The 23,439-nt window shown below is 55.8% G+C and overlaps 2 protein-coding genes and 2 long non-coding RNA genes across 10 annotated transcripts in view; 2 read left to right on the top strand and 2 right to left on the bottom strand.

Annotated features, from left to right (window-relative positions):
* Positions 1 to 4,299: 4,299 nt before the first annotated feature.
* LOC125116791 (uncharacterized) lies at positions 4,300 to 7,003 on the bottom strand. Its single transcript, XR_007132424.1, has 2 exons — positions 5,691 to 7,003; positions 4,300 to 5,177 (listed from the first exon to the last, which is right to left on the bottom strand). It is a non-coding gene; the product is annotated as an uncharacterized LOC125116791 (long non-coding RNA).
* Positions 5,065 to 7,578, top strand: SELENOM (selenoprotein M). The gene is made up of 5 exons (XM_047762337.1): positions 5,065 to 5,198; positions 6,418 to 6,453; positions 6,644 to 6,678; positions 7,075 to 7,153; positions 7,234 to 7,578. The coding sequence occupies exons 1-5, from the start codon at positions 5,079 to 5,081 to the stop codon at positions 7,390 to 7,392; spliced, it is 429 nt and encodes a 142-aa protein (XP_047618293.1). The 5' UTR covers positions 5,065 to 5,078; the 3' UTR covers positions 7,393 to 7,578.
* Positions 7,579 to 7,741: 163 nt separating this feature from the next.
* Positions 7,742 to 23,439, bottom strand: part of SMTN (smoothelin) — a 23,365-nt gene continuing 7,667 nt past the window's right edge. Inside the window, exons 6-20 of one of the 7 annotated variants that reach the window (XM_047762335.1) lie at positions 22,315 to 22,635; positions 22,155 to 22,227; positions 21,486 to 21,557; positions 20,890 to 21,405; positions 20,525 to 20,697; positions 18,082 to 18,174; positions 16,289 to 16,441; positions 16,126 to 16,201; positions 14,914 to 15,078; positions 14,758 to 14,820; positions 14,473 to 14,539; positions 13,130 to 13,303; positions 12,816 to 12,933; positions 12,104 to 12,255; positions 7,742 to 8,046 (exon numbers count right to left, since the gene is read on the bottom strand). In XM_047762335.1, coding sequence (XP_047618291.1) covers positions 7,896 to 8,046; positions 12,104 to 12,255; positions 12,816 to 12,933; positions 13,130 to 13,303; positions 14,473 to 14,539; positions 14,758 to 14,820; positions 14,914 to 15,078; positions 16,126 to 16,201; positions 16,289 to 16,441; positions 18,082 to 18,174; positions 20,525 to 20,697; positions 20,890 to 21,405; positions 21,486 to 21,557; positions 22,155 to 22,227; positions 22,315 to 22,635 — 2,367 coding nt within the window. In that variant the 3' untranslated portion in view covers positions 7,742 to 7,895. Of the gene's footprint in view, positions 8,047 to 10,987; positions 11,157 to 12,103; positions 12,256 to 12,815; positions 12,934 to 13,129; positions 13,304 to 14,472; positions 14,540 to 14,757; positions 14,821 to 14,913; positions 15,079 to 16,125; positions 16,202 to 16,288; positions 16,442 to 18,081; positions 18,175 to 20,524; positions 20,698 to 20,889; positions 21,406 to 21,485; positions 21,558 to 22,154; positions 22,228 to 22,314; positions 22,636 to 23,439 lie in introns of those variants that run through there. The other 6 variants (XM_047762329.1, XM_047762330.1, XM_047762331.1 and 3 more) reach the window with 6 other exon arrangements.
* Positions 22,631 to 23,439, top strand: part of LOC125116790 (uncharacterized) — a 16,417-nt gene continuing 15,608 nt past the window's right edge. The window contains exons 1-2 of the long non-coding RNA XR_007132423.1: positions 22,631 to 23,090; positions 23,184 to 23,233. This is a non-coding gene — a long non-coding RNA (uncharacterized LOC125116790). The remainder of the gene's footprint in view (positions 23,091 to 23,183; positions 23,234 to 23,439) is intronic.

Here is a 23,439-nt window from a genome sequence, read left to right as displayed (position 1 = left end):
TGTTTGACAGAGAAAGAAACTGAGGCCTAGGGGTTACCCAGTCAGTATGGGACAGAGCATGAAGTTCCCAAGGAGATGGTGGATAACTCTCCCCTACAGAGGTGCTCGTTGAACCTATTCTTTTTTTGTCCTTTTAGGGCCAACCTGCAGTGTATGGAAGCTCCCAGCCTAGAGGTCGAATTAGAGCTACAGTTGCCAGCCTACGCCACAGCCACAGCAATGTGGGATCCGAGCCATGTCTTCGACCTATACCACAGCTCACTGCAATGCCAGATCCTTAACCCACTGAGCCAGGCCAGGGATGAAATCCGCGTCCTCATGGATACTAGTTGGATTCGTTACTGCTGAGCCACGATGGGAACTCTTGAACCCATTCTTTGAAGGAGAGTCCATGTGGCCCAACTGAAAAGAGAATTAGCAGAGGGAGCAGCAGGTGCAGAGGTATGGAGTGTGAAATAGTGCCAACCCTGGATACGTGCCCTCATGGTCCTTTAGATCAGAGCAAATCCTGTAGAAGCAGGGAAGGGAGAGAGACTTTCTTCTTCCTATTTTCTCTTCTTCTTCCTCGATTCGCCTCCCAGGGCCACCTGATGATGGTAATAGTACAGAAGGGTCTGTCCTTTGTTTTGCTCCCTGGTCACCTGATCCAGGCCCACTGTGAGGGAGGTCACATTGGAGCCACTAGCTGAGAAATGTCTTGAGACTTTAGAGGGTGCCTCAGGGTATGGTGGGAAGGTGGAAGAGAAGGAGAGCATCCTGGATGGGAAAGTATACAGGGCCTGGAGGAGCATTTCTCCTCCCAAATCTTCACTCCAGGGGTCCTTACAGTACCACATGCCACATGTTATATCACTGTCCCTTCGTTCTCACCCTCTGGGGCAGGTGTCATCCTCACTCCCAAACTGGCCCTCAGGAATGGGTTAAAGCAGGAGGAATGACTTTCCCAAGGTCACACAGCTGGGGCTGAGCTCAAGCATCCCTCCTCCCTCTCCTTGACTCTCCCTCCTCCCAGGCAGGCCAGCACCCGCTGTCAGCTGCTCTGAAGTGAGCGGCTATTTTTATTCTGGTGCGAGGGGATCTCGGGCAGCAGAGCCATGTAGGTTAGAAGGCTCTAGGACAACCAGCTTCTGTAGGCAGGGAGAGGCTTACTGCAGGGATGTAAGCTTGCTGGGGGAGCCCTCGTTTTTTGCATGCTGACCTGTCCTTAGCTCCCAGGCCTCCATAAACTTCTTTATTGGAGCTCAGAACAGAGCACAGAGCCAAACTAAACCCTACCCCTGATCCTAGATTCAACTTGAGCCGTGTTAACTAAGCCCTGATCCCATGCTAAAACTGAACCTCTAGCCCCAGCTCCAGACTGAGCCCTGACTCTAGTCAAGTACTGAGCCTGATCCAAGCCTAAGTCTGATTTCAGCTTGAGACCTCAATTCTGGACCTAGATGGAGCCCTGATTTTAACTTTAGGCTGAGCTGTAGTCACAGCCTGAACTCTAACCCTAATCTGGACCAACCCTTGATGTTAGACAGGCCCAACCTCAAATCTAGATTGAGGTCCAAGTCTAGTCATTAACTGAACATAGTGGCAGGCTGAGCCCTGATTTTGGGCACAGTCTGAACCTTGGGACCTGACCCTGGGTCACACAAAACAGGTCACACATTAGTCCCTGACCTCAGACTGTGCATTGAATCTGGTCAATGGCTAAGCCCTAAGTGTAGTCACAGACTGAGACCTAGTCCCAATCATTGACTGAGCCCTGACTCTAGCCCAAGACTATGAACCTGGCCATAGGCTAAGGACTGACCCTGACTCTCTTTGAGCTTGGCTCTATCACAGACTAAATCCCAAACCCAGAGCCACCTGAGGAAGGCTGATGGCCTAGATTTTAAACTGCCACATAAGGGCTTGGGTTACGAGCAGAAAGCTGTTCTGGGAGATCCTGGGTCTCCCATGGCTGCTGATGCCAGAATATTCCCGGTACTATTGCGGCCAGTGTCTCTACCAGCAGTTCCACTAGCCGGCTAGTCAACCCACAGCAGCCCAGGCTGTGGCCCCTCTAGGCCACAGCATCCAGGTTAATGCAATGAGAGTGGTTTGGTGGCATCTGTCCAGTGAACATGGGCCCATGGGGCACTGAGGTTTGGCTCTGTCAGCAGAAAAGCCTCAGGCTCCATGAGGCCTCTGGTTTCAGCCACTCTGAGGCCCTTGCTGGGGTGTGGGGTGGGGTAGAGGGAACCCACGGCATACGACCCTTTATTTCTGTAAACAGGTTACTGTTTGTGTTTAGGTAATACATACTTATTATAGGAAACACAGAAAAATATTGTAAAGGTGAAAAAATTCGCCTATAATTTCATCTGCCAAGAGATGGCCATTTTGACTCCTTGGGTTGTTTCCTTCCAGATTTGGGGTTTTGGTTTAGGCATATATATTTATATATACATATTTTATAAGATTGATTGGCTACTCTGCTGTCACCATAACATCCATTGCAGCCCGTATCCCTGAGGGCCTTCAGGAATGGGTCCCAACTGGTTAAGCCAGGGAGCATTCCCATTTTCCGAGCCACTCGACTGGATCATGGATGACCTGATGAGATATAAGGAGACTTTTGCTGAGGACTTTTGGGAAATAAAGTTTGTTTTCTCTCCTGAGAAGTTTACAGAAATTTAAAAAAATTAAAGATTTCCACTTGATTAGATATGAGTCAAGAAGTCTATGGCAGTCCTGGTTATTGTAGGCAGCCATGTTGACACCATGCAGGTAACTGGGCTAATGATAAACTGACACTATGGAAAGCAGAATGGAAAGAGATCAGGTCTTGGTGACTATCAACCAGATCAAACCTCACCTGAAGCTCTCCCTTCCTGGACTCTTTTGTTATTTGAACCAACACATTCCTTTTACTGTTTAAGCTGGCTTAACTTGAGGTTTCTATGACTTGCAGCCCAGAGCATCACAACTCCCAACTGGTATGACTATCTCATAGCTTTTTAAACAATTTAATACTATAACTATGAACATTCTCCATGTCACTCAACACTATGCTGCATCATTTTAAACAATTTCATGGTTCTACTAAGGAGAATTGTATGCTGCATGCAATGTCACAATTGCATGCTGTGACATGCTTCTGTCATGTCTCCAGTTTTTCACCATGATAAACAGTGTTTTGATAAACATCTTGACCTAACAAGTAGTTCACTCTCTGAAGATTACTTTCAGTCAAATTCTGAGAAGTAGGATGACGGGGTAGAAGAAATATTTTTAGGGTTCTGATTTATTGTGTCAAGTTGCCTCTCAGAAAGCTTGGATGAATTCCCACTTCCGTGGCAGTAAATAGAGTGTTAGACATAGCCTATCATTTCAATGGTCTGGATAGAACCAATTATATTCACTGTGTCCACATATATTTATAGAGAATGGATGTCAAATAACAGCCCTAAGCCTATTATTATTATATCTTCACAATCAAATCAGCGAATGGGAGGGAGCGAGGTATGAGCAAAGGGCTGGGGGCAGACCTGATTTATCTATCTAGGGCTCATCATACTTTTAGAGGTCCACGAAAATGCTTTAATTTTCATTTCTTTTAAAAACAGAAGAAAAAAATGAATAAATAATAATGAATCCAGCCTGGATTTGATTCTTTGGAGGGGGGGGCTTGCCCATGCCATGCAAAAAGTTTCTGGGCCAGGGATAGAAACTGCACCATGGCAGTGACTTGAACCATAGTCAACGCCGGATCCTTACCCCCTGAGCCACCAGGGAACTCCTAATTCATCTTTATATTAAAGCAGCTATAAACTGCAGATTTTTAATATGTGGCCTTTTGTTGGTGGTAATAGTTTTGTGTGCATGTGTTGTTTTTAAGTAGAGGACAGGGCTCAGGAAGGTAAAACTGCCTAGGGTCCATGAACGTCATGATACAGCCTTGGTCTGATCTTAAGAAGGATTATGAGTGCTAGTTTCAGTGGGAAAGAGCATTGCAATTGTGATGATCATTGTACAACTACAGGTGTGATAGGAGTTCCCATTGTTGCTCAGTGGTTAACGAATCCGACTAGGAACCATGGGGTTGCGGATTTGATCCCTGGCCTTGCTCAGTGGGTTAAGGATATGGCGTTGCCGTGAGCTGTGGTGCAGGTTGCAGACGTGGCTCGGATCCCGGGTTGCTGTGGCTCTGGTGTAGGCTGGTGGCTACAGCTCCGATTGGACCCCTAGCCTGGGAATCTCCATATACTGTGGGAGAGGCCCCAAAAATGGCAAACAAACAAACAAACAACAACAACAACAACAAACTGCAGGTGTGATAAATTCATTAAGAAAGAAAGAAACAAAGAAAGAGCATTGCAATCAGTGTTCTGTGTCTGTCTTAGGCTTGAAGAGGGAAGCAGCACCCTGACCTAGTCATCTTGGACTTGGTGAACACAGGAATGTTTGAGGTTCAAATCCTAGAACCACTACTTAGTCGTTTTACCTTTCTAAGTCTGTTTCCTCACTTGTAAAACAGTTCCTAGGGCCTCTTTGAGGCACTGTGACAGGCATTATTCTAAAGAGTTTTCTAATGTGTATTAACCCTTTTATTCTCCCAGTCCCTAGAGTACGGCGTAATATTCCCATTGCCGCAACTTGTGCTCCAGGGAATGGAAACGTAGATCGGAATTTCATCCAGAGAAATAAAAGACACAGATGAGGATTCCCCAGGCCTCAGTTTTCCCATCTTCAAGTCGAGTGTCTGGCCCAGAAACTCGGTCTCTGTCCGCATCTCGCCCGCGCCCCCTGCCGGCGTGAGGGGGCATTGCCTGGCCCCATCCTGTTGGAGAGTCCACGCTCTCGGTCAGCAGAGGGAGGGTGGACACTCTTGGGACTGGGAAAGCAAAGGGCCGAGGAGCTCAAACCCTGCCGGCAGCGCTCGGGCGGCCGCCGAGCAGGCCCTGGGGCGGATACCGAGAGCTGGGGGCGTGGTCCCTAGCGGGGCGGGACCTCCAGCGGGGGCCCGGCCAGCCCGAGGGCCCAGACGTGGCGCTGTGGCCGGGCGGTTCACCTCTAGTTTTCGGATCACCTCCGGCCGGCTTTCAATGCACCTCCCGCCGCTTTCGCTGCCCCTGCTGCTGCTCCTCGCGGCACTCGCGGCAGCCACCACCACCTTCCGGCCCGACTGGAACCGTCTACAAGGCCTGGCCCGAGCCCGGGTAGAGGTGAGTGCGCCGGCCCCCAGCCCAGAAATCACCGCCCCCAACCTTGCGGGTCCTCAGCGTTGGAATCACTACCTCTTCTGGCCCCAGGACCCTCCCGACTCCCACGTCTTCCTCGGCGCCCGCCGGGACTGTCCCTCCCGCTTCCCAGCCTTAGAACGCCCCAGCACCATTCATGGAAGCCTGGAACACCCCTGATCTTGTGGCCTGGAAATCTGAACCCCTCCTTAGCTCCCCATCAGGCCTGACATGGGCCCCAGACACATTGGACCTGTCCCCTAACTTCTCTGGCCCTATGACTCCCAGACCAGTCCAATTTCCCATCCCCCCATCACTCCTCTTTTTCCTGGAATTCATCCCCACTCCAGTTCCGGTTGGTCTCTCTCCCTTTGCCTGGGGGAGGGAAGACCTTATGGGAGTCTAAGCCCCCATCCCCACTCCGCCCCCCATGCAAAACCCAGGAAAGGAGGCTAGGAATTTTCTTTAAACACTTACTGTGAAGTGTTCCCTCACCCTCTCCTGCCAAAGTCCCTGTCGGGTTGTGTGACGTGGATCATCACAGATCCTCTCTAGGCCTTAGTTTTCTCTCTGAAAAAAGATGGGGAGGAGGAGGGAGGACTAGAATAGGTAGCCCTGCGGTATGGACTCCTGCTAGAAGGAAGCTCCACATCAGGGAGTACAGGGAGGGGTCCACCCCTCCCTCCTTATTTGGGAAGAGACCAGATGGTCTGTGGGGCTGGGCCGCAGGCGACGGAGAGGGCCAGCTCTTCATGGGGTGAGGTAAGGAGCAGATGGCAGGTGTCTCTAATGAGGCCCCCAGGACAGAGCTGTTTCCTTCTGGTCTGCCTCCACCCAGAGGTTCTAGGGGCTAAAGACCCAGTTCTCTACTGCCTGAGGGGAAAAGGGTGCTCATTTCTCTTGGGCATCAGGAGTGGGTCAGCAGTCAGTAAGATGTGCAGGCAAGAGCCCTAAGTCTGCTGCTAAGTGCTCTTCGGGTCTCTGGCTTTACTCCTTTTTCCTCTGGTGTCATTACGTCTCAGCTTCCCCATCTGTACAGAGTTCTCCCTTCTGCCCACAAGAGGCCTCATCTCCACACCTTGGAACTGCTATTCAGGGAGTAATCCATAGCCCAACCCAAAGCTGAGCTGGGGGATGAGGGTAAAATTAGGGTTGAGTGTAGATGTGAGGGCTCCTGATCTATTCCATTTTGTCCCCTCTGCAGACCTGTGGGGGATGACAGCTGAATCGCCTCAAAGAGGTGAGTTTGGAGGAAGGGGTCCCAGTGAGCCTCCTGGGGGGTGGGAAACATGGTCCCAATGACTGGGTGGGGGAGGATCCTTTGGCAGGGAGTCAGGAAGTTGCACCTGACTAGCTGTGTGACCTCATTGGGCTTGTGTCCTGTTGGTACCTGAAGGGGGTTGGGGTCTGATACTCTGGTTCCTCCCCAGGTGAAGGCCTTCGTCACCCAGGACATCCCACTCTAGTATCCTCCTTCTGTTCTAGGGGAGGGAGGATGGGGAGAGGATCTGCCAGAATCTCCTTTCACTTAACTTCAGATACAGATGACAAATGGTTTTCACCTGACAAGTGAGATTGCATGATAGTTACTGCCCAAAGAATTCTGAGGTAGTCTTGGGTTGGCAAGAGAAATTGACTACGTGATGACTGCCACAGACACAGGGGCAGAGAGGAGGGCCCTTACTCCTTTGAAACTTAATTTCCTCATGTGTAAAGGGGGATCCCTGCCCTACTTGGGCAGAAAGAAGTTGCGCTGTTCACATCAGCAAGGCCCCAGGAGCCCCCCCCCCTCCGCTTCCATCCCCCCCCCCCCCCGCCCCCCGACATGGCCCACCACTACCCACCTTAACACCATCTCCAGCCACAACCTGGTCATGAAACATCTCCCGGGGGCCGACCCAGAGCTCGTGCTACTGGGCCACCGCTTTGAGGAACTGGAGGTGAGGCCCGGAGAGGCAGATGGGGGAGGGGGCTAAGAGATTGGGCCCGACCCGTTGACTCCGCCCCTCCTTCGCTGCAGCGAATCCCACTCAGCGACATGACCCGCGAAGAGATCAACGCACTGGTGCAGGAGCTCGGCTTCTATCGCAAGGCGGCGCCGGACGACCCTGTGCCTCCCGAATACATGCGGGCACCCGCTAGGCCCGCCGAAGGAGCTCCTGACCGCGCTGACCTGTAGGTCTGGCGGCGCGGCACCCCACCCTGCCTGAGCCTTAGGGACAGAATGAAGCGCTCAGCGTCCCGGGAGCCCCTCCCTCGCTGAGAGTCGACGACCCGTCCCCGAGCCAGCAGGGATGGAGTTGGGGGTTCCTCCTAAGCCGTATTTCTCCCCTCCCCAGCTCCACTAAATCCCCCTCTGCCTTAACCAAGACTCGACTCCTTCTTTCTTTGCTGCTGGTGAGTGAAGAATAGGAGCTCCCCGAATACCCATGGGAAATCCCACATCCCCAGCTGCCCGCTGCGAGAGTGGGTAGAATTTGCCCAGCTGCTTTCCATGCAAACCCCCAAGGGACGCAGAGGAGTCAGGCTCGTTGAAAACCAATAATTTATCAAAACGCTGCGTGTATGCGTGGGAGGGTGTCGCGACAGACAGGGCAGCGGTGGGCAGGCACACAGGGAGGGGACGGTGCCTGTGTGGTGCGGGCAGCTTGCCGCGGGCGGGCGGCCGTGCGGGCTGGGAAGCTAGACATTCTTGCCGCGCAGGCGCAGCTCGTGGCGCCGCAGGTGGTTGTATAGCGACTGCACATAGGTGAAGACGCATTTGGGGTCGGGCTTCTTGCCCATGATCATCATGTCCTCCACCTCCACCAGGGGCACGCAGTCCACCAGCATCCTGCGGGGAGGAGGTGGTTATCAGCGCCAGCCCTGCTTCTTGCGGCGACCCTCTACCCAGAGGTCTATTCCAGTGCTGCAGCCTGGGGGTCTTCCATAAACTCGACTCTTGATCTAATAAATGGGGGAAAAGCCTTCCAGAAAGGCAAAAGGCCCAGGCATCCAAGGCTGGAGGCACCCCTGTGGGAGCAGGGCCAGGCATGTGGAGGTGGAAAAGAAGAGCCCTGCTCCATCCCCATCGGACTCTAAGGACCCAGCATAGGGTCAAGGTTTCAGCCCCTGGCCCTGGGCGGTCCTGACTCCAGACCCCGCCCACTTCTCTCCAGAGGGCCGCCTCCTTCTCACCCTCAATGGCACACTCCCACTTGGCACAAGCCTCTCCATTGGGCTGATGTAACCAAAAGGGCCTCAAATCTTTCCTTGCATCCAGTACCCTCTCCAGTAACCCTCTCTGCCAGCTCCCTGGACTAGTACCTCCTGTAGAGCAGCCTGGGAACGCCGGTCTGCCTCAATAGACAACCCTGCTGTGTGAGATGGATGCCAGGGAGGGGTGTGTGTGTGTGTGTGTGGGAGACAGTTCTTAAACCCTTATTACCCCCTTGGATAAAGCAGGGGAGGCAGATGAGCATCCACATCAATACGGACTGGGCCATCTACATCACGTTCAGGAGCAGGACCACTCTTCTGACCATCTGCCAGTGTGCTAGATACACTTTACACACAGGGAAACTGAGTCACAGAGCAGAGGAGTCATTGATTTCAAGCTCTACAGCTTGGTAGGTGCAGGGCTGGGCCTGATGGATGTTGGCACCTGCCTGGGGCCCCTCCTTCAATATAGCAAGAACACTCACCCCACTCTGGGGTGAGCTGACTGCAGCTATTAAGCAACTGACAGCCCCAGGGGCTCAAAGCTTGAGTGTGCCTCCCTGACTCCATTTCCCTTTCCCTCCCAGAACAAGACCTCTTCAGCCTTGTTCCCTCCCATCTGCAATGCCCAGCATACAGGAAGCCCTCAGTCAGTGTTGTTATGTGAGTTTCTTTTGGCAGAGAAGGCATGAGGGAAGGAATTGCTCCTGTTCCCAAGACACCCAAGGGCCCAGAACAACCTCCCATCTTGTACCTTCAAGGTCAAACCATGGTAGGGCTAGGGCCTACTCTCAGCTCACCAGGACTCCAAGGAAGAAGCCTTGGATGCAGGAGACCTGTTTCAGTCAAGGTTCCACTCCTGGCCAGCTGTGGAAGCTAGAGAAAACCCTGCCCTGTGATTCAGTTTCCCCATCTTTGTAGAAACAGTATAGTCATTCTTTGCCTCCCTGGAGTCCTTGGAAGCACTGAGGATGAGTGAGAGGTTCCTGACTCTGCTGCTGATGTGCTATGTGCCCTTAGGGTTGTCTCTGGCACTGGGCTTGTTTCACCAGCTGTGCTATGACAAGGAGGCAGCCTCTCTCAGCAGCTTCTTCCAGCTGTGGCCATCTCCCCAGGGATCCTGGCCTCCCCCAATGTGGAGCTCCCTCCTAACTCCGGTGTCTTCCCTGGAGACCTTATAAAGCCATTGTTTACACCGGGGCTCATGGCTCAGGACTCCAGCTGCCCCAGTGACAGGCCAAACACCAGGCAATTCGAGCAACAGCACGGCTGAGTCACACTTTCCAACTGGATCAGGGCTGGGCTGGGCCCTTCTCCCTCCAGGCTGGCCTGCTGGGCAGCAGCTCCTAAGTCCATATATGACCTAGAGACAGCACCATGCCCATCCTCCCCTCACCTGCACGGCTTCTCTGAGTATATGTGTGCACATGTGGGCTGCCCCCACAATGGCTCCAGGTCCCAAGGGGCATCTGAGTGCACTGCCAGCCCTGTCCCTGACTCACATTACTTTGGGTAATCCCCTTTCTCCCTCTGGAGCTTTGTTTTTTCTTCTCTCTACAAATGGTGAGAAAAGTGATGAGGCAAAGAAGAGTTACTAAGTGGGGAGTATGGAGTTCCAGCTTCTGGCCCCAGCTCTGACCCAACATCCCTGGCACACTCTGAGCTCACCCCTGTCCTCCTCTGAGCTCCTGGTCTGCAATGGGCAGTTAGCTCAGGATCTGAATTCTCTCCTGTGGCCCTGAGGTGAAATGACCAGACAGGAAGTACAACTGGCTTGAGGATCTAGGATCCCCCACCAGAAACATCTTTCTGATAAAGTGGCCTCATTCCTGAGTGCCTCAATTTGGAGTATGCACCCCTAAGTCCCCAGTGCACAAACTGGCAGCCTGGGAGGCTTCCCTGACCCTCCTCCCCCTCCCCAATGGATCCATCAAGAAGCCCACCCCTCAACTTAAGCTGCTCTAGCCATCTAGTCTGTCCTCTCCCTCCCCGTCCCTCATCCAGGCCTCTCCCAAGGATTGTTTTAGAATACTACCGGACTACATACTTCCCTTCTCTGTTTGGAAACCTTTTATGACTCCTGTCCTCAGAAGGAAGTTCAGACTTCTGCCTGTGACCCCTTCTTCCCCCTCACACCCAGACTAATTAAACTTCCTTCCCTTTCTGGATATACTATGCCCTCCACTTCCCTCCACCCTACCCCTGTGCATAGGCTGATACCTCTGCAAGACTCTCTCTTCCTCCTTTAGCCTGAACTTGTCATTCAGACGCCAGCTTAGTCTGCACTTTTTTCACAGAGCTGTCCTGGACCTGCTGGCTGGGTCACGTGCCTCCCCCAGGTTCCCATGGTCTCTGGGGTTTCCTCCATCTCAGCCCTGTCCACCTGGGTCAACAGCACCCATTGAGGACAATGGTTTCGTCTGCTAGGTCCTGAACAACCAGAAGATAGAGCCATGTCTGGCTCTTCTGGCTCTTCTCAGGGTCCCCCTGCTTTCCCAAGCAACCTCCCCAGCTTCTCTCTGCACCCCACTGAGAAGATTCCTGTGTAACGGAGCAGGCGAGCAAGGCAGAGTTCCTCACCGTGGGGCCCCAAGCAGGGGTTAGGACTTTTTGGTTTTTACCAGCCCCTTCTGGACCAGACAGCGGTAGAACTCCTGGATGTACGTGTACACGCACTTCCAGTCAGGCTCTCGAAGCCGCACCATGTCCTCTGTGTCCAGGAGCTGCGGGCAGTCCGCATGGGTCCTGGGGAGGGTGGGGGGCCAGGAAGGGGCAGGGGGCAGGGCCCGAGCGGGGCAGGGGGGGAAGAGGCAGAGAAGAGAGAGGGGAGGAGAACAGAGAGACACACACATACACACACAGAGACATGAGTTCAGTTACGTTCTCAGTGCTGCAGTCTGCCAGCCCCCCCCGCATGCCCCCTCCCCATTGTGGACGTGCCGCTCACTACCCGTCACTAATGGTGTGCGATGCAGACAGGGGTGGGGGCCAGATCAGTCACAGATGCAGAGAACTCTTGGGGCAAGCGGGGGGAACACGGGGTGGGGGCTATGGCGCTGGCGCCAAGGTTGGCGAGGAGGGCTGTGCCCCAGGGAGGGGGGTGAGGGAGGCGTGAGAGGAGGTGGAGGGAGGAGAAAGAGGAAGAAATCTGGGAGGGGGGGGAGACAGGAAGAGAAAAGTTGAGAAGGAAAGAGATGGAGGAGGGTGCTGAGGGTGAGGTGAGCAGACGGGGCAACGATTCCAAAGTGGAGGGCTTGCTGATGTCCTATATAAGCCTCTGGCAACACCTATATAGGCTGGGCGGGCACGGTGCCCGGGCCAGGAGCCTCCTTTTGGAATCTCCAGCCGGGATCCCGTGGGAGCAGGAAGCTCTGGTGATAGTCAGAGGAGAGCAGGACAGAGAAAGGGAGGGAGAGAAGGGGGAGAGAGGAAGAGGGGATGTGGACAGGGCCACCTGGTGGGCCTTGGCCCGGGCTGGTAGGTGGGCCTCCGGCTCCTTCGTTCCTGCGGGCACCTGGCACACTCAGCAGCAGGTGGGGGAGAAGGATGGGGGCTCTTTGGGGAAGGGGGTCTCAGACGCTGAATGACAGTGTGGCTGGCCAGCTCCAGGGGCCTCAGGGCAGCTGGGCCTAGGCCAGATGTCCAGCCCCAGACACCCAGCTGACACCAACAGGGCTGGGGCCCACACTTACTCAGCAGATGAGAAGGCCACCTCAAAGTTCTGGCGCCGATTCTGTGGGCTGAGCTGCCCATAGTCAAAGGCCTCAGGGAAGAAGTTGTGCACCAGGGCACAGAAGGCCATCCCATCACTCCAACTTGAGGAGAAGTTCTGGATGTCCACATGCTATGGGCAGCGGGAGGACTGGTCAGTTCCTCCATGCCCTCCACCCTCCAGTGTTTTGGCATTTCAGACCTAGGGCAACTGAGCTTGGAGAGACCCTGTAGCTTGCTCAAGGCTGCATGGTGGGTGAGCAGTGGGAACATGAGCCTCCTCCAACTCAGTTGTAAACTCCCATGTCTGCCTCTTAGGGGGACAGAGTAACCAAGAAGCCCAGTACCACCCAGTTAAAGCTATAGTCATGCCGTCATCACTCCCTGCCTTATGCATACAAATTTACCAAGTGCCTCCAATGGAACAATGAGGAGGGGACTCCAAGATGGGGTCTGGCCCTAAACCGTCCCCATCATCCAAAGGGCCCTCATTAGGCCCTGCCACTTAATCACTTATTCTGGAATCTAGGGCATGTTACATGTCTCTGAGTCTGTTTTATCCCAGAGGAGGAATTCCCATCTTCCCTGCCAGGCACGGTGGCTGTGAAGGGTACAGATGTAACTGGATGGGGGAAGGAGCGGGAGGAGGGTGAGGTCCCTGTTGGGCCAGGGCCAGGCCCTCATAGAGCTCACCTCATAGCCCCGCGTCTTGGCTCGGCACCAGTCCAGCAACATCTGCTTGATGCTGTTGGCGTTGGGGACCCCAAAACTGGTGGAGCGCTGCACAGCTGCGCGGGGTCCGCCAGGGCTGCTGAGGGGGCAATATCGCGATCGGGGTCACAGGACTACAGCGGGGCTCCTCGGTGAGCCCACCCAGTGCGCACCAGCCCCGCCCCTTTTACCTTTAGGGTCTTCCCACCAGAGCTCCAGCCGCGCCCTTCGGTTTACGGCCCCGCCTACCACAGCCCAGGCCCCGCCCCGTGCAGTTATAGGCCTGCCCCGCTCACCCCGCGGCGCCTTCTTTCTCCAGCTTCTCAATCATGGCCTTCCGCGCCTGGGAGGCGGAGGTTTTGGGCAGGCTCTGTGCCTTCATCAGCTCTTTCTTCTTCTCAGCTTGACGTTTCTCTAGGGCCGCTAGGCTGCCAGGCCGTGGGCTGGCCTCATCCTCCCGGTCAAAGATACTGAGCGGTGGGAAGGAGACTGTTAGGGCTGAGGAGGGTCGCTCCTGAGCCTCGACCCCCACTTGCCAAGGGAGGGGTCTTGTCACGCTCCAGACTCTACATTCTCGTGGTATCTCCAACCACCAGCAACTCTTGCCAGCAAGGGAGGTCCCCTCATCACAACCATTTTACAGAGTAGTCGACTGAGGCTCAAATGACAAGAAAATGGGAGCCAAGCTCTTTTCAATAGACCTGGCCCCTGGGGAGTTCTCTGAAGAAGGCTCCTTATATCCTCAGCTTACAGGTGAGTTCAGAGTCTGGGCACTGTCATCAACTAATAATGACAACAAATGTGATAACAGTAATGGTAATGATAACAATAATACTAGCTTATTATTATTTTTTCTTTCTTTCTGTCTTTTTGCCTTTTCTAGGGCCACACCCGCGGCATATGGAGGTTCCCAGGCTAGGGGTTGAATCGGAGTTGTAGCCGCCCACCTACACCACAGCCACAGCAATGCGGGATCCCAGCTGCATCTGCGACCTACACCACAGCTCACGGCAATGCCAGATCCTTAACCCACTGAGCAAAGCCAGGGATCGAACCCACAACCTCATGGTTCCTAGTCAGATTTGTTAACCATTGAGCCACAACGGGAACTCCTAGCCTATGTCTATTGAGCCTTTTCTATGTGTTATTTTAAACTTCACAAGATAATGGAAGGACCCTCAACACTACCACTGAAGGTAAGGAAATGGAACCCTGTGGCCTTAGGTTTCAGGGGGCATGAGGGGCAGCTCAAGAGCTTGAACATGGGTCTCTGACTCAGAGTCCCTGGACACCTCTGGTTCCCAGCCTGAATTGATCCTACCTGCCCCAACATCCTCCATAACATAGCGTATACCCCACCCTCATAAAGCTAAGGTGAAAAAGTGCTCCGTGACACTGGGAAGTGGCAGTGCAGTGGTGGGAGGCCTCTCTAAGACCGCGAGCAAACCCTTAACCTCCCGCACAGTGTGGCTGAGGATTAGGTGAGATACCAAGGCTAGCAGGAGTGGTCTGACTCCCATTCTGCCTCTCCCTGGCTGTGTGCCTATAATTTCCCAGCACCCTCAGTAGAATGGGTGTGCAGTGAGGTCCCTTGGGGCACTGATTCCTCTGTGGTCTGGGAGTGGGTACCTGTGCTCACCTGCCCATCTTCTTGGATGATGAAGAGGAAAAGGTCTTGGTTTGCATCATAGTGCTGCCACCACCATCTGCAAAATAGAGGAAGGGGAGCAGGGTGAGGTCCTGGGCTGGACATGGGTGATGGGGTGGGAAGCTGGCAGAGGGAAGGTGGTAGCCACAGGCAGAGAAGAGAAAGTCATGGCTGGACAGAGAGACCCATGGATGAAAAGTTCGGAGAGAGAGTTCGAGGAAGAGTCTGAGGAGGCGGGCAGGTGGGCAGGCTCAGGGAGATGCCAGGCGGCCTTACTCTCCGAGCGCCTCACGAAACTTGACTCCACTGTGGTGGTGCGGGCCGTCCGTGTGCCATCATCTGCAGGGGCAGGGGATGAGAGGAAGGGTGTGAGAGGCACAGGGACCAGTGAGGTGCACATGTTCCCACCCTGAGCCCTGCTTGGCCCCTTACTGGAGTGGACGAGCCTCTCGGTCTTGGTGACAGTGCTGACAGCTGAGCCGTCAGCTGTCTGCTGGCTGTGCCGCATGGTAGTCTTGGTGGCTGTGTTGCCACGGCCCTCCCCAGGCCGGGCCCGTGCCTCTTGCAGCCGCCGTTCCCGTTCCTTGTCCCGCTGGTCTGGGCAGAGGATGCCCACACATGCCCAGAAGGGCCACCATCACCCACACAGCACAGATGCAGGGGCACGTGGGATACACAGATGGGGTAGAGGGCAACTTGTTAGCAATACTGAAGGCCCAGGGGACAAGGGCCCTCTCTAGGGGTAGCTGGGGGTGAGGGGATATCTGTAACTTGGTAGGGGATAGGGATGAGTGGTGGACTCAGAAACAAGGTGATATGGAACAGCTGAACTCAAAGGGGGAGTATTTGGATCTAAGCAAGTTTCTGTGGGAATGAGTAGCTGAGTCCAGAGGGATTATCTCCATCTAGGGAGCGAGCAGCAGAATCTAGGGAAGGAGAAACTGAGCGAGGGAAGTAGCTGAGTAGGCCTTCAAATGGGTCTTGGGTTGGGGGAGAAGAGCGGCTAGAAGAAATATCTAGATCTAAGAAGGGAGTAATTTGAGGTTTCCGAGAAGCAATTTGATCCAGAGAAAGGGTAGTTGGGAGAGAAGCTGGCAAAGGGGGTAACAGGACCTAAAGAAGAAGCAGGTGGCTGGGTGACCATCAGTCAGCCCAGGAGGAAGCAGCCAGATCCAGAAAGGGAGTAACGGAGAGTATCTGGAAAAGCAAATGGATCTAGAATCTGAAAGAGAGAATAGCTGGGACCAGGGAGGAAGCAGCTGTGTCCAGGGAAGGGAAGCTGAGAGGAGGCAGAGGCTAAGGTGGTCATCAGTGGACCTCAAGGAGAAAGATACAGCTAGGAGAAGGAGTATCTGGATTCAGGGAAGGAATGCTTGACAGTACTTGGAGAAGCAATTAGATCCAGAGGAGTAGCTGGGGAGAGAGCAGCTGGGTCTAGGAAGGAGAAGAGAAGCTGGTTCTGGGTCTAGGAAGTGGGAGAGAAGCAACTAGGGAAAAGAGCCTCTGAATCGAGGGAAGGAGACATAGGAAGAGCTGAATCTAGAGAAGGAGAAGCTGGGGAGGGCAGTTAACTGAGCTGGAGTGTCCACTAATGGACCCCAGTGAGGGGAGAAGCTGCACCAGGGTGGGGTATGGGCTCTCTACCTCTCTTTCTTTGTCGGAGCTCACGCAGTGCGGCCCGGATGAGCTTCCGCTCCTCAAAGTCTGTAGTCTGATCCAGCTGCAGAAAGAGCCCCTGTCATTGCCCACCTGGTGCCTCCTGGCCCCGGCCCCTTGCAAACCCCCAGTCCACCAGATGTGGCCATACCATCTTGTCCAGGACACCCTCATCTTCTATAGCCATCAGCTCCTCGGCTCTCAGTGGGCTCCTCCTCTCTGGTGCTTTGTCCACTCGTGTCTGCTCGGCGCCATTGGTCTCCTCCACTGCTGCAGAGGGGGGCTCTGCTGGCTCTGGTTCCATCTGCGGGAAGGGCAGAGGGCATGGACTTTAAGAAGGCATGTAGATGAAACCAAAGGGCAGGGGACCAGGCCCTGGGGCTTCTGGCACAGCCTCTGAAATACCACTGGTCGGTTAGACTGCCTGAGCAAGGAAGGCCAGGATGGCCATGCTGGTGTCAGGCTCAGGGAAGAAGCACTGAGGCACTGAGAGCCTTGTAGGGCTTCCCATGTACCCAGAATTGTCTCTTTAAAAAAATTTTTTTTAATATTCAAATACTAGTTTTCTTTTTATATTCATTTATTTTTTGTTTTTTTAGGGCCACCCCTGCGGCATATGGAGGTTCCCAGGCTAGGGGTCGAATCAGAGCTGTAGCCTCTGGCCCATGCCACAGCCACAGCAACGCAAGATCTGAGCCACATCTGTGACCTACACCACAGCTCACGGCAACGCTGGATCCTTAACCCACTGAGTGAGCCCAGGGATTGAACCTGCGTCCTCATGGATCCTAGTTGGGTTCATTAACCACTGAGCCACGACCAGAACTCCCCAGAATTGTCTTAATACAACTTAATACAACTAGCATGGCAGTAGTGAGCATCCTATGAGCAGTAGGAATTTTACTCTACTAAGAGAAAGGAAAAGCAAGGCTCAGGGTAGTTTCGTGATTTGCCTGCAGTCCTATAAGCATTTTGTGTTTTTGTTTTTTTGGGCTGCACCTGTGGCATATGGAAGTTCCCAGGCTAGGGGCTAAATTGGAGCTGCAGTTGCTAGCCTATACCACAGCCACAGCAACATGGGATCTGAGCCGCATCTACACCACAGCTCAAGGCAATGCCGGATCCTTTACCCACTGAGCAGAACCAGAGATGGAACCTGTGTCCTCATGGATACCGCTCAAGTTAACCTCTGAGCCACAAATGGAACTCCCGGTCCTTCTGTAAGTATGATGCAGCCTTGGATCTGAGCTAAAGGTAGCCTAACTCCTGATCCTGACTTCCTTCTGCTGCTTCATTCCCAGCCCCCTCCCAGGCAGCCTGGGCCCTGACCTGCCTGTTCCCAAAACCTGGGTCCTCCTGGGCCAGTGCCCAGGCAGCACATGGCCCCCCTCCCCAACCACAACACACCAAGGGGACTGGACCAAGGCCCGTAGGCTCCTGACCAGGTGTCTGACTGGGGCTGACCAGAGCCAAGTCCTCTGTGAAGCATGCCTCTGCTCCCCTCCCCCCAGCATGAACCACCCCTAAGTGGCCTGCAGCCCACCCTAGCTCCCCAACCCTCCCAAGGCATCTTCCCAGCCCCTTGCAGACAGCCCCCAGCCCAACTATCACAGCCCCTCCCCTTCTGGCAGGGCCTCTTGGTCTGCTGTAAGAGTAAGGAGAGCCGAGGTGGCAGCTGCTTCAGGGAGGCTCAGCTTGTCTGGGACAGGGGGTGGGGGTGGGGGCTGGGCCCCGGCCAGGGGCTGCCAGGGCAGTTGCCAAGCATGCTTCAGGGCCAGGAGCCTGGCACCATCTCACCTTGGTCTTGGAGCACCAGTGCCCCAAGTCCCCTGTACAGATAGGTAAACTGAGGTTCAGAGAAGGTAGTGGCACACCTCAAGTCACTCAGCAGAGGCAGAGCCTGGCTCGAAACCAATCCCCTCCCGGCAGCCCACAGGGACTTACGAGACTGCCGCAGCGGGCAGGGCCAGCAGAGGAGCGGCGGCGGGTGCTGAAGGCAGGTGGGTGGGCCACGGGGGTCCCAGCATCCTCGGCCGCCTGGAAGAAGGCCTCAGGATCGGCAGCGGCCAGAAGCAGCTCGCTGGGTTCCAGCTCAGGCTCAAGGTCAGGCACAAGTGGGACCCCCAGCCGCAGGCTCAGCACCTCCACCTGCCTGCCCAGGGCATCCAGCCTCCGGCTCAGTGCTGCTGTCTCCGCCCGCAGCTCTTCAGCTGCCCGGGCCACTGGCTCCACGGCTGAGGCGGCTGCCTCAGCTGCCTGGGTCACTGCCGCCCGGCCTGCCTCAGCCACTGCCCGAAGTTCCTCCAAAGCCTGGCCCAATCGCTCCTCGAGGGCTGCAGCCAGCTCAGACCCAGGTCCTGGTACCCCCGGCATGGTGGTGGCAGGGGCTCTATGGTCAAGTGACAACGGGGACAGTGGTAGGGACTGTGGCTTCTAGCTGGCAGAGTCAGAGTCTTTGCAGCTGGCCTGAGGGCGAAGGCAAGGGCAATGGGCCTGCCCCGCCCCTGCTGGCCTCCCAGCCTGCCACCCGCCAGCTGGGGCTGTAGCCCAAATAGAAACCTATTCTGGGCTCCCTCTCGAAGGGGCCGTGGGGGAGGGAGTGGCCCGCTAAGCAGGCGGATCGCCAGGCCTAGCCCTGGCCCTCCAGAGATCACAGACTGGCAGGACAGCCAAGTCTGCACAGGTTCTGAAGGATGGCCGAGGCCAGGCCCCAGGCTCCACAGGTGAGGGAACCCAGGCAGAGAGCAAGGACTGGGTCTGTCTGGGCCACCATGTACATTAGCTGTGACCCTGTGTCTGCCAGACTCCAGGGCCTGCATCCTTTGCCCTCATGCTGTGCTGTTTTAGAAAGCTTTGTAGAGATGGGGGCAATGAAGGCACAGAGAGGTGGGACTTTGAGCAATGTGATGTAACAAGTAAGTGTCCTCTGCCTGCCCCTGTGTTATCTTTTTTTTGGGGGGGGGGGTGGAGGGGGCACAGTATGCAATAGCTTGATGCAGGAGCTCAGTTTCCAGATCAGGGATTGAACCCAGGTTGCAGTGGTGAAAGCCCTGAGTCCTAACCACCAGACCAGTAGGGAACTCCCTTCTCTGTCTGCCCTGGTGCTCAGATCCAACCATAGACTCTGAACAGTGCATTATAGGCACATGATCTGCTTCCCCTTGCTTCTAGGCATGGAAGCTGAGGCGAGTCGGTGGCATCAGACCCAGGGCTTCCTGTGGCACATCCAATCCACCCCAAGGGCTTCGGCTGCCCTCTCCTTACTCCCTTGGCAGAGAGCAGTTAGGTCCTGCTCTGCGAAGGGAAGGGTGCTCTCTTGCTTCCACCTTTTCCCTGTCATCCCTGAGAAGGCCCAAAGCTGGTTCTAGCCACCTCACTTCAGCCAAAGTGCCATTCAGTCCTTGGTGCAGCACAGAGGGCATTACCTGGGCAGCAGGGCGGCCTGCTGGTGATGGGGATCCCTTCCCTGGCTGAGCTCGAAGCCAGCTGATCCTGGGCTCCAGAATGAATAATGGAAGGATGTAGCGTATTCAGTTCCTGGGCATCTGCTAGGCTGCCGCCTCACCTGACTGGCACCCTCCTGCCTGTCCCCCCATCAGTGCTTCTGCCTAGCACTCCCTGGAGATGTTGACGCAGATGGTAATCGCTAATCTCCAATCTCCTAAAGGGCCAAGCTGATCTTTGATGAGCAGATGAGCGCCTCTGCGCCTTGGGGCTGAGGGCCAGTATGGGGTAGGAGTAGGGCCACGGGAGCTGCTACAAGAAAAGAGGGACAAGCCCTCACCTACCCTCTCTGAGCTTCAGTTTTCCCACCTGCTCATGAGGAATAAACCAACCAATTTTAGAGTGAGGACTGGAGATCAACATGTGGGAAGCTTAAGGCCGGTACAGAGTGAGTTGATGACACGCCTAGTGGCTGACAGGCAAGAGTCTGGTCTTAGTTCTGCCACCAGCTGGCTTGGATTGTGGACAGCCACCTCTCTCTGGGCCTCAGTCTCCCTGTGTGTGCAGTGGGGAAGGGCAGAGCAGAGGAGCCCTGCTGGCCCTAAACCCTGAAGGGGTCTATGGGAGCTTGATGTTGGTAAGGCTGGGGCAGGGGTAAGGAAGGGCTCCCCTCACTTTTTTTTCCTTTTGTCTTTTTAGGGCCATATCTACAGCATATGGAGGTTCCCAGACTAGGGGTCATATCAGAGCAGTAGCCACTGGCCTATGCCACAGCCACAGCAACTTGGGACCCAAGCCGCATCTGAGACCTACATCACAGCTCACAGCAGTGCCAGTTCCTTAACCCACTGAGCGAGGCCAGGGATTGAACCCGAGTCCTCACGGATCCTAGTCGAGTTCGTTAACCACTGAGCCACGACAGGAACTCCAAGAAAGGGCTCACCTTAAGGCTGCAGCCTCCTCGGCTACCGGGGGAGGCATGGCTGAAGCTGGTGACGTGAGTGACAGTGCCCAGCCGGGCCACAGTCCCGGGGCTGCTGATATGGGTGATGGTGCTCTTGCCCCCACTGCTGGTGCTAAGGAGGGTGGGGGGCGCCCGTAGCCCCAGCGTCAGTTCTGGAGGGGGAAAAGGACTACTGTCAGATTCAGGGGGTGAGGGCAATGCCAGTCCAGGCTGATGGTGCCCCTCAATCCCAGCATACCCTCTAGAGACACCCTGAGCCTTGGCCACAGCACCTGTCCTATGTGCAGAGCCGGGCGGCTACAGGTGCTCATCTCCAGCAGCGGGGAGGCAGTGGGGAGGCCTACCTGCCCTCTGGTTGCCTGTGGGCAGAAGCACCCGGCCTGTGGAGGCCTGGCTCCGGCCATCCTTGATCTCGATGGTGAACGTGGTCTTCATACTGGCCCCTGGCTCTGCAGTGCCCACAGCTACGGGCAGTGGGGCACTGGGTTCCTCTGAGCGGGCCACGGGCCCCCCTGCTCTGTTTTCAAGGGGCCTGGCAGCCAAGCCCCGCCCTCCGGGGCCGTCCTCCCGGGGGCAGCTCTGAAGCTGGGAGGCTGTTCCTTGCTGCTCCTTGTTGAACCGGGAGGAGGTGTCACTGGGGCCCCGAGAGGAGGGGCCACTGGAGGAGGAGGAGGCAGGGGTGGCTCTGGTGTGGGAGGGGCCTGGGAGCCTTGCAGGGGTTGAGGGACCGAGGGTTCCCCGGGGTGGGCCTTCCTGGAGCCCAGCAGCCATAGGTGAATCAGATGTGAACTTGCGCACGCGGTCTCGAACGGAGCCAGTACGCTGGAACGCGGAAGGTCCACCGGCAAGGGGGGTGGGCTCTAGAAGGGACAGGAAGGCTGTCAGTGCTTGGATGGGACAGGGACTGCCCAGAGCCTGGGGCTGTGAGAACAGGCAATACCTCGGTTCTGGACTGGCTGGCGGGGGCTTAGCACGGATAGGGAACGTTGGCAAGGGCGGGGTCCAGCCGGGTCTGGCAACATGGGAAGAAGGCGGAGGCCATGTGGGGGCAGAGAAAGGAGAGTGGATGGTGGGGTCCACCTCTCATGGTCGTCTCTTCCACACGTCTTCAGCCTCCCAGCCCCTTCCTGCCCCTCCACCTCCCCAGCCTCCCCAGCCCATCCTGCACCTCCCACAGCTCCCCACCTCCCCAGTCAGCTGCCTCTCTTTCACAGGCCCCTCCTTCCCCTCCTGCACTGACCCCACAATGACACTCCTGGGGGCTGGGGCTAGGATTGGGCTGGAGGAAGGGTGCCCAGATCCTTCCTACCGATAGGGATGGGGGACACCCCCTGGCCAGCACTGCCCACGGCTCCACCAGGGAGATGGGTGCACTCCCTTATTGGGGAAAAGAATGTGCCTGAGGCCTGTTGCCTTTCAAGGCTGTGGGGAGGCCTCTGGCCATGGGTGGGGGAGTGGGCCAGGCCGGGGGCGGGGACACCTCAGGGGCAGTGGGAGGAGTGTCAGAGAACTGCCTGGACCTGAGGGGACTGGAGCTGTGTGGGCACAAGAACCCATTTTCCAGGCAGGGAAGGGCAGATGCCATAGCCATCTCTGCTGGAACCCTCACCTGCTCGCTTCGTGTCGGAGAGACCTTTGGTGGGGCCTTGGGCAGCAGTGGGCTCTGTGGGGCAATGCAGGAGCTGCAGGGGAACAGGGCATGGGCAGGGCCTGACTCCCAGACCGAGGAGCTCAACTGCCTGGCATCCCTGACCCTCATCCAGACTCACCTTGTTGACCACCTGCCTGTCACTGTTGAGGGTGGCTGGAGGCTCCTGGGGTTCAGGGCTGGGAGCCCTGGGTGGACTGGGAGGTGGCTCAGGGCTGCCCAGAGCCTCGGCAGCAGGGCCCTGGGCCTTGGCAGACTCCAGTGGAGGCTCAGGAGAGGTAGTGCTGGGCGAACTTTCAGGTGAGGCAAGTGAGCTGGGTGTGCTCCCAAGTGGGGCCCGCAGCAGGAGTGTCACTGTGGTCACATCCCGGCTGGTGCCATTTGGGGCTGGGGTTGGCTCTGGGACCTCTGCCTGGTGCTCTTGTTCCTGTGGCTTCAGCACCTGTGGGAAACCCACGGGATGAATCCAAGGCTCCCCAGGCACTCAGGGCAGGGCATGCAAAGCAGAGGGGCTGGGCATGGTTTCCTGCAGGCACACCTGCACAAGCATGGTCACTGGCACACCATGGGCAGTCTTGGATCCTCACTTCCCAACCTCTTAGTACTGCCTGCCCAAGGGCAGTTCAGAGAGCACCAGATCCTAATGCCAGGGGATTGGGACAGCAGGAGATCTGCTGGGGACTCCTAAACTTAATAGATTCCTGGATTGGGAGCTCCTTACCTCTGGCTCAGCCTGGTTAATCAAGGGGGTAGGGGGTAGTCCTGCCAGGACCAGGGAACCAGCGGCCTCTGCTGGCCACATAGGGAACCTGCACAGCCTGCCCTCACATCCATACTCCCTGGAGAACAGAGTTGACTCTGAGCATCTGGGGATTGACAAGTTCCTGAAAAGTCAAGGTAAGGATGGGGGCTCTCTGGTTGGGGGTGGGGAGGGAACGGCCTCAGGAGGATTTAAGCTGAGCAGGTACCAGGGTCTGATTTGCATTTCAGGGAGATCCCTCTGCTGAGTAGAGGCTGGATGGCCAGCATGGATGTGGAAGGTAGGCATGGAGGTGGGGAGGCAAGCAGGGAGACAGGAACCTGGGAGCAGTGTAGACAAGCTGGATTTGATGGGGAGGCCTTGGTAGAGAAAAACTGCAGTGGGAGCACGTGACCAGAGGTTGCCTGGGAGAGTGAGCAGAGACCTGAGATAGTTCCACCAAACACAAATTAGGGGACCCCTCAGTTAAGTACTGGTCTAGCAAAG

This window comes from Phacochoerus africanus, chromosome 15, assembly GCF_016906955.1.
Source record: "Phacochoerus africanus isolate WHEZ1 chromosome 15, ROS_Pafr_v1, whole genome shotgun sequence".
In the NCBI taxonomy this organism is placed as follows: domain Eukaryota; kingdom Metazoa; phylum Chordata; class Mammalia; order Artiodactyla; family Suidae; genus Phacochoerus; species Phacochoerus africanus.
This window is presented reverse-complemented; position numbering and strand designations above follow the sequence as displayed.